General features: G+C 55.7%; 2 protein-coding genes across 3 annotated transcripts; both read right to left on the bottom strand.

Moving 5' to 3' along the window:
• Nucleotides 1–502: 502 nt before the first annotated feature.
• ANKLE1 (ankyrin repeat and LEM domain containing 1) lies at nt 503–4,264 on the bottom strand. Its single transcript, XM_063110069.1, has 9 exons — nt 3,930–4,264; nt 3,695–3,847; nt 3,174–3,279; nt 2,938–3,100; nt 1,909–2,661; nt 1,592–1,769; nt 1,167–1,328; nt 934–1,094; nt 503–675 (listed from the first exon to the last, which is right to left on the bottom strand). The coding sequence occupies exons 1-9, from the start codon at nt 4,262–4,264 to the stop codon at nt 503–505; spliced, it is 2,184 nt and encodes a 727-aa protein (XP_062966139.1).
• Nucleotides 4,265–5,321: 1,057 nt separating this feature from the next.
• BABAM1 (BRISC and BRCA1 A complex member 1) lies at nt 5,322–12,901 on the bottom strand. 2 transcript variants are annotated; one of them, XM_063111351.1, is made up of 9 exons: nt 12,819–12,901; nt 11,527–11,889; nt 10,283–10,341; nt 9,515–9,635; nt 9,355–9,433; nt 8,593–8,617; nt 6,858–6,987; nt 6,599–6,685; nt 5,322–5,824 (listed from the first exon to the last, which is right to left on the bottom strand). In XM_063111351.1, exons 2-9 carry the CDS (start codon nt 11,809–11,811, stop codon nt 5,621–5,623), a joined length of 990 nt encoding a protein of 329 aa, XP_062967421.1. In that variant the 5' UTR covers nt 11,812–11,889; nt 12,819–12,901; the 3' UTR covers nt 5,322–5,620. The 2 variants fall into 2 exon arrangements, with proteins under 2 accessions (XP_062967421.1, XP_062967422.1); XM_063111352.1 differs by having other exon boundaries at nt 11,527–11,862.
• Between the last annotated feature and the right edge of the window lie 1,412 nt (nt 12,902–14,313).

The raw sequence follows: 14,313 nt of genomic DNA, 5'->3' as shown, positions 1-14,313 counted from the left end.
TTGGTTTTTGGCAGCTGGCTGGTACAGGGATGGAACCCTGGATCTTGGTGTTAACAGCACCACGCTCTCACCCACTAAGCTAACCGGCCAGCCTGAACCCGGCTCTTGAGCTGGGCAGATACATTGCATGTACCTGAGGAAGCCTCTGTCCACCCCTCAGTGGAGGTCCAGTGTCTGGGAGATAAAAGTGGACTCTCTCCACATAGAAGCAGACTGCCAAACCACTGGAGCGTTCCAAAGCACCTTCTGGTTTCCCACTTGGCCTCCTCCCACGATGGGGAGCTCACTACCTTCCCAGGAGTACCATATTTAACAGCCTGAGGGGGGGATCTGCCCTGGTGCTCCCTTTGCACACGTACACATACACACACACACACACACACACACACACTCACACACAGCCCCTTCTGAAGCAAGAGACGAGGGCTGCTCTCAGCACGGGGCAGCTGGGACCTTTAAACACCTGATCTCTACCCAGGCTGGACAGCCAGTTCCCCAGCACTCAGCCACGAGCCTGGATGTCCTGGGGCCGCAGTTCTCGCTCGCCCTCGGCCAGGAAGACACGGAGGGCGCGGTGCAGCAGGTGCACCCCCAAGCGCTGCCGCCGAGCAGGTGACCATCCTGCCACTACTCCATAGCAGTGCCCTTGCTTCTGGTTGGTCAGTGTCTGGATCCCTGGAGAGATTGGGGGTGGGGTCACAGGGAAAGCTTTGGGGACCCCCCCGCAGCCAGAGTATGTGACAGCAAACCCACTGTGTATTGGCCTCAAGGGGATATAAAACAGTGGATCAAAATACATGCATGTGCAGGTACAGACTTGGTGCTCAATAATTGCTCACTGAACAAATGAACAGCACTGCTAGGGAAAGGGTGAGGGAATTGGTGGATCAAATGCCCCTTATGTGACAAGCACCCCACATGCCTGGCACCCACCTAGGGCATCCACAAGACACGCCTCTCGTGTATAAGCCTCCACAGCGACCACGTGCTGGAAGCAATGCAGGGAGATGACACCACGACCACTGGCCCAGATGTCCAAGATCCGTTGCACCTTGGGGCAGGCCTGGTGGGGCAAGGGCCAGGTCAGGGGTTGGCTCCCCAATCCCTCCTTCCTCTACCTGTGTATGGCCTGGTTGCCCCTGCCGGACCCTGACCCTTGTCCTCACACCTGTTTTGCTGGCTGCCCACGATAGCCAAGGGCCTCCCAGAGGTGGACGTATGGCCGGGCCCGTGTCCCCTTTCCCACGTAGAAGACAGCACGTACGAAAGTCTGAAGGCACTCAGCCAGGGTCAGTGAGAAGGCTCGGGCTGGCAGGTCCTGAGTCTCCCTGAATGAAGTGATGAGTGTCCTCAGAGGTAGTCCCCAAAGTCACAGAACAACCTGAACCCATGTCCAGTGGCCCTACTTCACAGGGCCTGACAGAGTGGCTGCTCCCCAGGGACACTCAGTAGCTTGAATTAGGTCCAACCACCTTTTGTAAAGAAGCTGATGACCAGAGAGGGCTAGTTTCTTTCCTAAGGACACACAGTGAATGAGAACCAACCCCCAATATTCTAGCTCTCACTTCTAGGTCTTCCCTGCCCTGAGTACCTGGGGTCCAGCAGCAGATACGTGAAGCTGGACTTTGCCACCCCCTCCCGCCACCTCCTGGCGGGATCCGGCTGCTCAAACTGCTGGGCGAGTGCATCCTCATCTGCCTGGGTGTCTGGGATGTGGCCTGTCTGCAGGGCCTTGGCCAGTTCTGTGCTGTGCCCTGAAAAGTCTGGGCCTGGGAAGGGAAACTGAGTCAAGGGAGACAGAGGAAGGGGTGCTTCTCAGGGATGAACAGAGACATGGGACTAAGAGCTAAAAGCTGTTTGGATGGTTCCTGGAGGCACCTTGCACTCCGATGCCCAGCAAAGACTAACCAGGAGCAGCCTGGGTTTCTTCCAGCCGTTGGAGGTAGTACCGCCGGGTAAAGGGCGTGATGGGGGCAGGGCTCTGGCCAAGCGCTCGTAGTTTCTGCAGCAGCTCCAGGTCAGACACAGCGGGGGCTTGCAGGTGACAGCAAGAGGGGACAGAGTCCCTGCCTCCTGTGTAGCTAGCCTCATCCTCCTGACGGAGAGCAGCTATGTCACTATCAAGGGAGGTCTGGTCATCTGCCAGGAAGCAGAAGTCAGAGGATCCAGGCGGTGATTTCTGTGGGTGGCTATGGGCTGGACTCCCATCCAGGAGGGACGGGGAGGAAGCAGAGGACTGGAAGCTGGCAGCATCTGGCGAGGTCAGAGTCAGGGCCTGCAGACAGGCATTTAGTTCTGCCTCGCTGCCCACCGTGATAGTTCCATGTGCCAGCTGTGCGGCACCCAGAGACCTACGTACACCAGGCAGAAGTCCCTGCCTGGTCTGGGGCCATGACCCAGCACAGGGGGAAGTGTCTGGGGCTGGGTCCTCAGCTCCAGAGACCTCAACTGCGGTGACAAAGGAGTCATCTGAGCAGCAGTCCCGGCACTCTAGAGGGGACGCTGGGCTTCCATCCTTGTTCACAGCCTCAAGGGAGGCAGGGAGGCCGGGGGGTCCCAGGCCAGCCTCCAGGCACATGTCCCTGCTATCACCTCTACCCAGCCGTGTTTGGAGTGCTGTGGATTCCAGCGTCACATCGGGAGTTCCAGAGAGGCCTGGGCCTGGAGATGAGATGGGGTCAGGGAGGAAAGGGGGAGGGAGTGAGAGGCAGAGACGGGAAGTGGGTCACACAGAGACACTGGAGCCACAGGGAGAAGGGAGAGTCCGAGGCAGAGCGAGCCATCCAGAGACAGTAGATGGGTGACAGTCAGAACCGGTGGGGGACGGTGGGTGCCAGAGACAATCAGAAACAGCTGGGAACAGAGGGAACACGCAGAGAGAGTCACTCCAATATGGTCCAGAAGTGAAGCCCCTGCAGCCGTGCAGGCACTACTCACGGGTAGCCTCAGTCCCCGGCTTCTGGGTCTCTGCCCCAGTCTGGGTCCAGGTCCGGCTCTGGGTCCGGGTCCGGGTCTTCGTCCGCGTGTCGAGCTTCCGCAGGACGGACGCACAGTCCCCGTGTCCCTGCTGCATGGCCAGGTCCAGCGGCCGAAGTCCGTCCTGAGGCGGAACGGTCAGCAGGGGGCGCCCGAGGCCCTCTCCCTCCCTGCCTCCCTCGGGAACCCCCCCCAACCTGGTCGCGCAGCTCGGGGTCCGCTCCTTGGCTCAGCAGCAGCTCCAGGCCGCAGCGACACCCCCAGGCGGCGGCCACGTGCAGCGGCGTCAGCGCCTCGTCAGATCTGGGGCCGGAGCGCAAGAAGGGTCACTAGGGACACCGCCCTCGGACAGGACCCACAGCCTCGGCTCTGAGCCCCCCATCTCCGCCCTCCGGCCTGGGACAGGGCCCTCGGTACTTCGATCCTGAGCCCTCCGGCCGAGACCCACACCTGTGCCATCCTACCCTAGAGTTCCCACCCCCAGATCCGAACCCTCGATCCCTACTTTGGTCCCAGAGCGACCCCATGCACCGCCTTGGGTCTGGTACACCAGCTCCTCCCTCAAACCTTAGCCCCAGTCCTTGGACGCTCAAGCTCCCTCTCCAAGACCCTCGAGCCCCACCCTCGGGCATCGAACCCCCGCCCTCGGCCCGTGGGGCGCCCTCTAGGGTTCCCACGCCCCGGCCTCGGAGACCCTGCCCCGTGCCCCGTGCCTCACCGAGCGTTGGGGTCCCCGCCTCCGCGCAACAGCGACCCGAGGCAGAGCAGGGCGCGAGGGCTCCGGGCTCCGGCCGCCAAGTGCACGGCCGCCGCGCCGTCCACTAGCACCAGGTTGGGGTCGGCGCCGCGGCTCAGCAGCTCCTCCACGGCCCTGCGAGCAGGGGGTCAGAGGGGACCGCAGCCATCGCCCCTGCCCCCGGCCCCTGCCCGCCCGCCCGGGGCACCGCGCTCACCGCGGCTCCTGATCCCGCAGCGCCCCCCTCAGCCGCAGCGCCAGGCCGGCCGCCGAGCCCGAGTCCGGGCCGTCCCGCAGCCCCATGGCCCGGCCCGCCGATTTCCAGCTTCCCGCGGCGACCTTGTGCGCACGCGCCGCCCCGCCCCTCGGCTCGGGTCCCCGCTCCCCGGCGCAGCGCAAGGTCCCCAGCAGGGTTGACCCGGGCCGCAGTGGCGTCCACATCGGGCTTCCGGAGCTTCGGTGTCCCTGGCCCCGCGACACCGAGTGGCGCTCAGGCAGGGCCTGGTCTCCCCGATAAGGGCCCGGGCGCGGGGAGACCGCCGGGCGTGCCATTATCTCATCCCAAAGCAGGGGACACGAACGCACCCCGCTGGAGGGGGTGGGGCGATGAGGTGCTCACAGGACATAAAGTCCCGTGGAACCCTCTGCCGATGGCCGATGGTCTCCATTAGCGCGCACAACCCTGTATTAGGAACGGCTTCAATCCTCAGCCACAGCCCGCCTCCAGCTGTGTCTGCAATCCAGCCGAGCTGGGAGTCCGTTACTTTGGAGGCTGGGCTTTTGAGGGCCTTGTTGTCCCCATCTGCAAAATGGAAGAATAATCCTAACGAGGCAGGTGTAAGGACTGAACAAGCGTTTCAGCACAGGGGCCTGACACACAGTAGGTGCCCAATGAATGCTCACAGGAAGGGAAAGCAGTCGCTCAATAAAACTATTTTCGTTTCATACGGATCTGAGATCTAGCTGGTAAACTTTTATTATTAACTTCTCGATATACATTATAGTTGGTTTTCATAACCCTTGACCCGTTCCTCTTCCCCCCTCCCTCACTCCCCTCCCCCCCACATCATATCTGTTCACTTGCCTTAGCAAGTTCAAGGAATTATTGTGATTGTGTCTTCTTCCCCTCTAGCTGGTAAACTTTTTTTCACAATTGCTCATTATCTGGAAAGATGGTTGAATGGTGGACCTCTTGTGTCTGCCTCCACTTCTCTGGGGGGCACCCACAGTGTTTCCTGATGGATCTGTTTATCGCCCCTCAGGGACAGGTGTGATCCAGGCTGGGCCAATCACAGTGTCCTATGAATGGCTCAACAGGAGACCATATGAACCAGACAGGTCCAATCATGTCAGGGTGCTGAGAGCACTCATTCCACCTGGCTTGGGGTTTGGGGAGTGGTCTGGAGCCTTCTCACCCCTTTCCATGGGTTGGGGGAAAAGCTGGACACACCGAACACCAAACCCAATGGCCATGTTGTCCAAGCACCTGGATACAGCCTGAAGCTGTGACCTTGACTTCTCATCCACAAGAAGCCATTCGCCTCTGTTTGATCAGAGGGGGAATTTTCTGTCACTTGCAACCAAGATGATCCCAATTAACACAAAGAGATTGTTGTGGCCTCGGGTTAGGGATTCTCAGATTTTTATTTTTATAACAAAAATTATACGAGGAAAAACAAAAATTGTAATTGACAAACTAGGAGTGAGTGTGGGCTGGAAAACACTGGAGATAGGTGCCCAGAGGTCCTGGGATGCCTCCTGGAATCCTGGGTTTCTTCCCAGGGCCCCCCAGGTGCCCTAGGTACACCTCCTGGAACCCCCAGCGGTCCCACAGAGACCAGTTTTGAGAACCAGTACTCTAGGCCAAGGGTTTCATTGTATGAGGAGTTTGAGATGTACAGGGATGGTTCAGACAGTGGCCTCAACCTCGGTGACTTCATCGTCCTCCTCCAGCAGGCTGTAGGAGGCATGGCTCTGGCAGGGCCGCTGCAGTGGGTGAGCCAACAGCTTTGCCATGCAGTTGTGTAATTCCAGGGCTGGCCCAGCCAGCGCCACCTCGTACTTGTAGCTGGTACCCTTGGTATCCAGGCTGCCCATGAAGGCAAACATATCCTGGGGGGCCAGTGAGGGGTTGTTCAAGCAAGGGTTACCCCAACAGGCTTTCCCTGTCCCTGGAGAGCTTCCCAGGAGTAGGGACGTCTAGGGTGGGTTCTAAAGGTTGAAGAGAGGTTTGCCAAGCAGAAAACATTCACACATGCAACAAACATTCCCTGCCACCCACCCAGTGTTGGGGACCCCAAGAGGTATCAGTCCTGGCCCTCTAGGGGCCCCCAGTGTGAAGAGACAGAGTCGGATTCAGACACATCCCCAGCCCCTCGCTGATCTTTCTTGAGAAGCAGGGAAGGCTTCCCAGAGGAGGGACTTTTGATTTGGGTATTGAGGTACGAGTAGAAGCTGGTCTCAACTCCCTTTGTGCATACTTGGGTAAACTGAGGCACAGAGAAGTAAAGGTCCCACAGCTAGTTGGGGGCTGGGATTTGAAGGTCAAGTAGAACCTAGGGAGGTTGGGAGGGAAGGGTGCTCCAGGCAGAGGCAGAGCAGGGCAAAAATGGAAAGAAAGAGGGGCAGGGTCACTGGGGATGAGATAGGCAGGACCCGACATGCTTCCTGGGCCACCGTCCCTACATCTCCTGCCTCATTCAGTCACCACTAGCTCACAGCAGCCATGTGGGAAATGGGTGTTGAATGACTGAACGGCCATGATCCACGTGGGCCAGGGCTCCAGGGCTTCCCAGTGGAGATGGAGACCCCCAGGCCCAGGGCAGGTGGGCTATGGGACATCCCATCTACACCCACTGGCCACCCACACCTGCTGCGGCCTCTCACCTTCCAGCTCATCTCCTCCTCCTTCTCATCCACGCCATTGTGGATGTAAACAACGTCAAAGAAGAAATATGGGCACTGGAACATTTTCTGCAGAAGAAAAGAACACCATCCTTGGGTCGCAGGACCATAACTTCCCAGCTTCTGCCTCAGACTCTGGGAATCTAGGCATCCCAGCCCCTGTGGCTGGGAAGTCCCTCCTGGTGTCTAATCACCACCCTGATGGCTGCAGGCATACCGCCCTCTCCCAGGCCTCACCCACCTTCATGGGCTCTGTCAGAGAGAACTGGGGCTGGCGAGGCGGACGGCTGTAGACAAGGATGGTGCGGACCACGTATGGGGGTGGAATTGTCTGCACGTTCTCCGTGATCGGCAGCTCAGTCTTCTGCTGGCTGCAGAGCCGGAAAGGGGAATGGGTCAGAGCACATTCTGGGGGTCTGCCCCTCTTGTCACTCTTGGAGATCCCAGCTCCTCACTGGGCATGGGAGGCCCTGCCTGACCCCTCCCAAGTTCCCTCTGCCCTGAGCACTTCCCAGCCTCGCCCCTCTGATTGGCTTCTTCTGCTTCACCAGGGAGGCTTCACTGGTCCTGAGGCTGGAACCTGCTCTGGCCACTCCCAGTGCCCTACGTACCCCTCATTACTGCCCTGAGTTAAACCTGTCTAGTGGCACACGCCTCCCCACCAGACCAGGAGCTCCTCAAACAGGAACCAGACCTCAAACGCTAAATCAGTGCCCACTTCCCCACAGCCACAGACAGGTCTCACAGGCAAAGGACACTGAGCAGACAGAAGTCTAATGTCCTTTTTTTTTTTTTTATTTTTATTTTTTAAAGATGACTGGTAAGGAGATCTTAACCCTTGACTTGGTGTTGTCAACACCACATTCTCCCAAGTGAGCTAACCAGCCATCCCTATATAGGGATTCAAACCCGTGGCCTTGGTGTTATCAGCACCACACTCTCCCAAGTGAACTACAGGCCGGCCCCTAATGTCCTTAATATGTAAAAAGCAAATTTGATCATCAACAAGAAAAAAGGTGACAGTCCCCACCCCCAACAAAAATAGGCAAAGGCCATGAATAGACAAATCACTGAATGAATGTTAAATGGGTTAAATATACACAAGAAGAGCCCTAAAGAAAAGCACAGGACAGGAATATTCAGTCTCTTCCCATGTTTTGGAAGGGCAGAGTTGTCAGCAGCACCATCAACCCCAGCGTCGGAAGAGGTAAACAGGGTTCATTTACTAGGAAAACGCAGTTGCTACATTTTTAAGTGGTTAAAAAAAATCAGAGGCTGACCAGTTAACTCAGTTGGTTAAAGCATGGTGCTGATAACACCACAGTCCAGGGTGAGATCCCTATACCAGCCAGCTGCCAAAAAAAAAGAATTCTATTTTGTGACACATGAAATAGGAAATTCAAATTTGTGTCCATAGTTTCATTGACACACAGCCAGGCCTATTTAACAGCAGAGTTTAGTGGCTAAGACAGAGACCACATGGCCCATGAAGCCGATAATATTTACTACATGGCCCTTTACAGAAACAGATTACCGATCCCTGGGTTATAACAATGAGGGTGGAGGACCACAGGGCAGTCACAGGACTAACGGGGAAGGCAAGATGCTGGGAATGATGTCTTTTGCAGAAAATGCTCCCAGACAGGGCCGGCCCGTGGCTCACTCGGGAGAGTGCGGTGCTGATAACACCAAGGCCCTGGGTTCGGATCCCATATATGGATGGCCGGTTCGCTCACTGGCTCAGCGTGGTGCTGACAACACCAAGCCAAGGGTTAAGATCCCCTTACCGGTCATCTTTAAAAAAAAAAAAAAAAAGAAAAAAAAAAGAAAATGCTCCCAGACAGATGAATGAGTAATTGTTATAGGAACAGGCTGGGAGCAAGGAGGCTATATGGCTCCCAAAATTATTTCCATGCTGTTTGGAGAGTCTACCCAGAAGGGGTCCTTCTCTTTGAAGGTAAACGAGCATTACTTACATGAGGCTGAAGAGACCTTCCAGATCTGGTGGGGATACTAAGGAGGGTACTGGCAGAACACAGGTGGGCAGAAGCAGGCAGCTTCCCTGATCCTGATGCCGGGAGAGCCCAGGCACCACTGGAGAAGTATTGTGTGACCATGGCTAAGTCGCTTGCCCTGAGCCTCAGTTTCCCTTCTGCACAAATCACAAAATAGGGTGCTGGCATTGGACACCTAAAGACGCTTGGTGATTCAAAGCTCCCCTCTCCCTCAGGGCTGGAGCCCCTCTCCTATGAAAGGGCCATGGTGTCCCTGTCCCCTCCCCCCAACACTGACCACTGTTTTCTTTTTAACTCAAAGAGATCATATTCTATTTACGTTCTGGGCCACCCATGAGCCTTTAATGTTCAAATTAGCATAAAATGTGCTATACCCAGGCTGAAGGGGTTGTAGGGGGCAATTGTGATTTTTCAAGCACACATTGCCTTTTATCGAGCACTGACTGTATGTCGGGCCCTGCACGAAGGATTCCCCACGTGGGTGCATTTGGACATCCTTTATTTTCATAGCAACCCTATGGGATAGGCAGTTTTGCACCTCCCATGTTACAGATGGGGAAACTGAGGCTCAGAGATATGACATGCCCAAGTCTGTCATGGCAGAGCTGGAATATGAACCTGAGCCAGCTCGAGCCAGCCCTCTCTATAGTTCAGGCTTCCCAGGCTCCGGGGACCACAGGGAGGGCCAGCCCTTCCATGGGGCACCCCTGCCAGGAAGGATACTGAAGGTGGAACAGGAGGCCGTCTCCAGGTCATAGAGGCAGCTGCAGAGCTCGCGGGGGTCAGAGGTCAGTCCGGACAGCTGCGGGGAAGCACAGACCTCAGCAGGGTTCTTCCCAGTCCCCTGGGACCTGAGAGCACCCAGTGCCTGCCCCAGCCTCACCCAGGCAGTGTCATCATTCACCACAACCAGGGCAAACTCGTGGCTCTTGTCAATCTTGTGTTTTGTCCGCACAAACATCTCGATCATCTTCTGGGAGACGTTCAGGGCATTGGTTTTGGAGCTGGGGGGGCACAGAGAGTGGGGGAGGGTGGTTAAGGCTCCTTCACTCACCCATCTCAGGATACTGCCCTGGAGGTGAAGGTCATACAGTAGGAGGTGGCAGAGCCCAGCCACACACCCAGCCCTGCCGTTCGCTGAGCTCTCGCCCTCTCCAAATGGGTCCCCTTGAGGCCCTGCTGGAACTTCCCCCAGCCATGGGCGGTCGTGGGTGCCAATGAGGGAAAGGAGGCCTCATCCTCAGCATCTCCCAGGAGCCCCTCTGGCCCTATCCAGGCTCTGCAGCTTGACCCCACAGAGACCCAGCTGCTGGGAGCACATGACTCCAGGCAAGGGCTTCAAGGTCAGCCAGGCCTGGGTCTGAATCCTGGCTCTGCTCAGTTGCCACGAGACCTTGGGCAAGTCACTTTGTTTCTCAAAGTCTTCAAGTCATTGCTGTGACACAGGCGGCGTGTGACAGCTCTAATGCACATGGAACAGAGTCTCAATGGGCCCCAGCTATGTCATTATCAACTACTGTTGCTACTCTGACACTGCCAGGCCCGAGGCCAAACCACGCTGGTGCGAGTCTCAGAGAGAGGGCCCATATTTTTTAGGGCTGGCCCCTCCCAGCCGTGGCTGCATGTTCAAACCTCAAAATGTCCTTCTCACCCGTTGAATGACTCCAGCTTTGGCAGCGACATTTCCTCCGACAGGTCCAGGCAGATGATCTGCAAGGAAATTGGAGGGTGGTGAGGGGCACTCTGATGTTAACACCGTACCCCACAGCACTCGGCAGGCCCTCTCCAAGCAGCCTGGTATGAAAAGGTGGCATAGTGACTGCCAATTCCCAGTGAAGCCATCCACTTTGGAAGGTGATGGCTCAGAGAAAAGAGCACTGGACTGGGAGTCCAGGTTGATGAGCAAATGAAGGAACCAGACAATATCTGACACAGAAACATGGAAAAGGGGGTATAGTGGGTTGAATTGTGGCCCCCAAAAGACATGTCCATCCGGAACCTTGGACTCTTATTTGGAATTAGGGTCTTTGCAGATGTAATTCAGGTTAAAGGTCTTGAGATAAGATTATCTAGGTCCAATGAGTGTCCTTAGAAGAGACAGAAGAGGAGGAGACAAAGAAAAAAATAAAAAATAATTAAAAAAAAAAAAGAGAGAGAGAAGACACAGAGACAGAGGGCAGGCCATGTGAGGATGAAGGCAGAGATCGGAGTGATGCAGCCACAAGCCAAGGAATGCATGAAGCCACCAGAAGCCGGAGAGGCCAGGAAGGATCCTCCCCTAGAGCCTGCAGAGAGGGCATGGCCCTGCTGCCACCTTGATTTGGGACTTCTGGGCTTCAGAACTGTGAGAGAATCAATTTCTGTTGTTGTAAGCCACCAAGTCTGTGTGGTAACTTGTGGCAGTCATAGAAAACTAAGACAAAGGAATGTCTGCAGAGTGAACTCCAAAGACAAGAATGTTTTGTATTTTTTTTTTAAAGATGACCGTAAGGGGATCTTTTTTTTTCTTTTCTTTTCTTTTTTGTGACCGGTAAGGGGAATGCATCCCTTGGCTTGGTGTCGCCCGCACTGCGCTCAGCCAGTGAGTGCACCAGCCATCCCTATATAGGATCTGAACCCGCGGCGGGAGTGCCACTGCACTCCCAGCACCGCACTCTCCCAAGTGAGCCACAGGGTCGGCCCCCATAAGGGGATCTTAACCCTTGGCTTGGTGTTGTCAGCACCACGCTCACCCAGTGAGCTAACTGGCCATCCCTATATGGGATCCGAACCTGTGGCCTTGGTGTTGTCAGCACCACACTCTCCCGAGTGAGCCACAGGCCAGCCCCCAAAGACAAGAATGTTTAACTCAAGTTTCCCAAGCACCTCACAGCCCCAGGCCAAGCCCCTACTTACCACTTTCTCTGGACAGTTGACCCTTGGTGTCCGAATCTGGATCTCAGGGTTTGGCTGGGGTACCTGCCAGGGCTTGGGGCCAGCTCCTGGAGGGTTGGGGGTCCCATTGTCAGCACTGGCGGCCTCACCCTCACCCTCGCTGCGGCTGCCCACACTGGCCTGTGTGCCCAGTGCCCGGTCCTCAGCCCCCTCAGGGTTGGAGCGTGTGCGAGGCCGGGGCTCAGCAGACTGCTCCTCTTCTTCCTCCTCCTCCTCAGTGGGGCTGCTGGGCTCGGCCACTTCCATGGCTCCTGTGTGGCTTGATGGAGCAGCGATGGGGGAAGCCAGGATCCTCCTCTTGGGGGTTTTAAAAACATTTGGTTTCTAAGAAGGAAGACAGGCCTTGGGCCACTTACTGATTATAAGTCCCTCCTCTCAGGGACTCAGTTTCCTCAGCTGTAGAATGGGTGACTTTTACACCTATCAGCCCAGCATCCACTCTGATGTAATAGTCTCCCATTTTTTTCTGTACAGCTAACCTCATCTCTCCTCCCCACTTGGCAAATGAACACATCCCGGCTCTCTGGCCACAAAAGCTCAGAGATAGGCACATGACACAATGCAGGACAACGAAGGGCAGATCAGGGACTTCCAATAGTGCCATTAGGGAAAAGAGACTCCTGTTTTGTTTTTTTTTTTTTAAAGATGACCGGTGAGGGGATCTTAACCCTTGATTTGGTGTTGTCAGCACTATGCTCACCCAGTGAGCTAACCGGCCATCCCTACATGGGATCCGAACCCATAGCCATGGTGTTATCAGCACCACAGTCTCCCAAGTGAGCCACGGGCCGGCCCCAAAAGAGACTCCCATTAGGGTTGCAGAGCTGGGACAGAAGTTGGGAGCTTCCAGGAGCGCCTTTTGCCTCTAAGAGGAGCAAGTGATACCCACCCAGAAAATGGCAGATCGACTTCTGAGCACCCGGATCCTGCTATGCCCGAATCTAGCCACAGGCTAGCCACTAACTTCCCTTCCTTGTTTAGGCCAGATCGGGTATTCTGTCACTTAAAACTGAAAAAATATTGGTGAATAAAGCGATTACGATCTCTGGGATGGTCCCTTAAGCTCCCTGGAGCCCCCACTCCTCTAAGGAAAACAGATTTAGCTGCAGCCAGAAGGATGGAGGCTACAGCACAGGAGAACTAGAGCTGAAGGCGGAAGTCCCAGGGAAGATGAGTGGCTGGACCTCTGGGGCAAGAGGAGCTGGCCTCTGGGGACGGGCCCCACACATTTTCACTACCCTACTTCTGCTCACCGTAGCCCGAGCCTCCCTCCAAATTAGCCTCCGACTCGCCAGGAAGCCGCCATCTTTACAGCCGAAAATGGTACGACACGGCCGCGACGCCTTCTGGGAAATGTAGTTCAGGAGTCCGCAGAACGAGGGGCGAGACCCACCAGGAGGAGTTGGAAGCTGATAGGCTGGGACTGTGCTAGGGGGTAGGATTTGGGCATGTGATGGACTCCCACCGTGATAAGCTGGGACGCGGCAGAGGGGCGGGGCTTGCAGTGCAATAGGCTCGGAGGCCTGAAGACCTAGTTTGCAGCGAGGTCGTCCGAGTGGAGCCGAGTTAGGCCGGATTTAGAAAAGGGGGAACTGATTGGTGATTGGTGGAGCTGGCCAAGGCCTCAATGTGAGCGGGTTTTCCCGGACAGAGGTGGGCGTGGTCTGGCTCCAAGGCTCCTCCCAATTTCTTAATTCTGCTTTGTATTTTACATATATTCGCATTAATCAAAATACTAAGCCAGAGCCATTTTAAACCTCCCTTTTTTTCTTTTTCTTTCTTTTTTTTTTTTTAAAAAGATGACCGGTAAGGGGATCTCAACCCTTGGCTTGGTGTTGTCAGCACCACGCTCAGCCAGTGAGCAAACCGGCCATCCCTATATAGGATCCGAACCCGTGGCCTTGGTGTTATCAGCACCGCACTCTACCGAGTGAGCCACGGGCCGGCCTAAACCTCCCTTTTTTTCATGCACATTTCTCCCCTGAGCCTCAGACCCTTTAAAAACCACCCTGAGCCTCCGTTTATTTGTAAAAGAGTCAGTCAGGCCTGTCCACATGAGGCAGGCTCTGATTTAAAGATAGACAGAACGAGATCAAGAATGAAGAATTTGCCAGAAAAACAAGAGGGGGAGAGGTATTCCAGGCAGAAGGAACCGCCTGGACAAAGGTTTGGAGGCTTGAATGAGCCTTAGAGTAGTCCTAGAGCCTCTAGCAGGTTAATAAGGCTGGAGGAGAGGCTCAGAGTAAGGAGTTAGATCACCCCAGGTACCCCCCAGGGAAAGAATTGCAACTTCTCTCCCCACCACCTTTGGCTTTTGCTCCCTGGGAGACACAGAGGCGGGTAGAGTCAGACTCCAGGCTCTGCACAATTTAAAACAAGTGCAAACAAGAAAGAAAAGGGTGTTTCAGGTAGAGGTTACAGCATGGCCAAAGGCCCCAGAAATGTGAGAAATTTGGGAACCTTCCACTGTCCATGGGGGAGATCATCGTGGCTAGATACCAGAGTATGCATGGGAGCGGGCAGCAGGAGGCTTGAATGCCAGGCTGAGGAGCTTAAAATGTCTGCCAAGGGCAATGGGGAGCCATGGAGGGTGTGTGAGCAGGGGAGAGGAACATTGAGATCTCTGTGGGTGGGGAAGGAAGTGGACGGAGGGCCAGAGAGCCCAAAGAGGGAAGTGAGCTGGCATCCTGGTGGGAGGAGAGATGCCTGGGCTGTGACTATAAATGGAGACAAGGAGGCCCATTAGCA

The sequence above is a fragment of the Cynocephalus volans genome, chromosome 10 (genome assembly GCF_027409185.1).
Source record: "Cynocephalus volans isolate mCynVol1 chromosome 10, mCynVol1.pri, whole genome shotgun sequence".
In the NCBI taxonomy this organism is placed as follows: Eukaryota; Metazoa; Chordata; class Mammalia; order Dermoptera; family Cynocephalidae; genus Cynocephalus; species Cynocephalus volans.
Note: the sequence above shows the minus strand (reverse complement) of the source record. Positions and strands in the feature narration are given on the sequence as shown.

What these genes read in the sequence shown, in the direction of transcription:
- BABAM1 (XM_063111351.1), bottom strand. Translation starts at nt 11,811, where the DNA reads ATGGAAGTGGCCGAGCCCAGCAGCCCCACTGAGGAGGAGGAGGAAGAA. An exon ending in TCAACTGTCCAGAGAAAGTG is followed by an intron (nt 10,342 to 11,526) that starts GTAAGTAGGGGC and finishes ATTTCCTTGCAG; the next exon opens with ATCATCTGCCTGGACCTGTC. An exon ending in CTCTGACAGAGCCCATGAAG is followed by an intron (nt 6,686 to 6,857) that starts GTGGGTGAGGCC and finishes TTTCTTCTGCAG; the next exon opens with AAAATGTTCCAGTGCCCATA.
- ANKLE1 (XM_063110069.1), bottom strand. Translation starts at nt 4,264, where the DNA reads ATGGCACGCCCGGCGGTCTCCCCGCGCCCGGGCCCTTATCGGGGAGAC. An exon ending in TATCTGCTGCTGGACCCCAG is followed by an intron (nt 1,329 to 1,591) that starts GTACTCAGGGCA and finishes CACTTCATTCAG; the next exon opens with GGAGACTCAGGACCTGCCAG. An exon ending in GGGCAGCCAGCAAAACAGGT is followed by an intron (nt 1,095 to 1,166) that starts GTGAGGACAAGG and finishes GGGATTGGGGAG; the next exon opens with CCAACCCCTGACCTGGCCCT.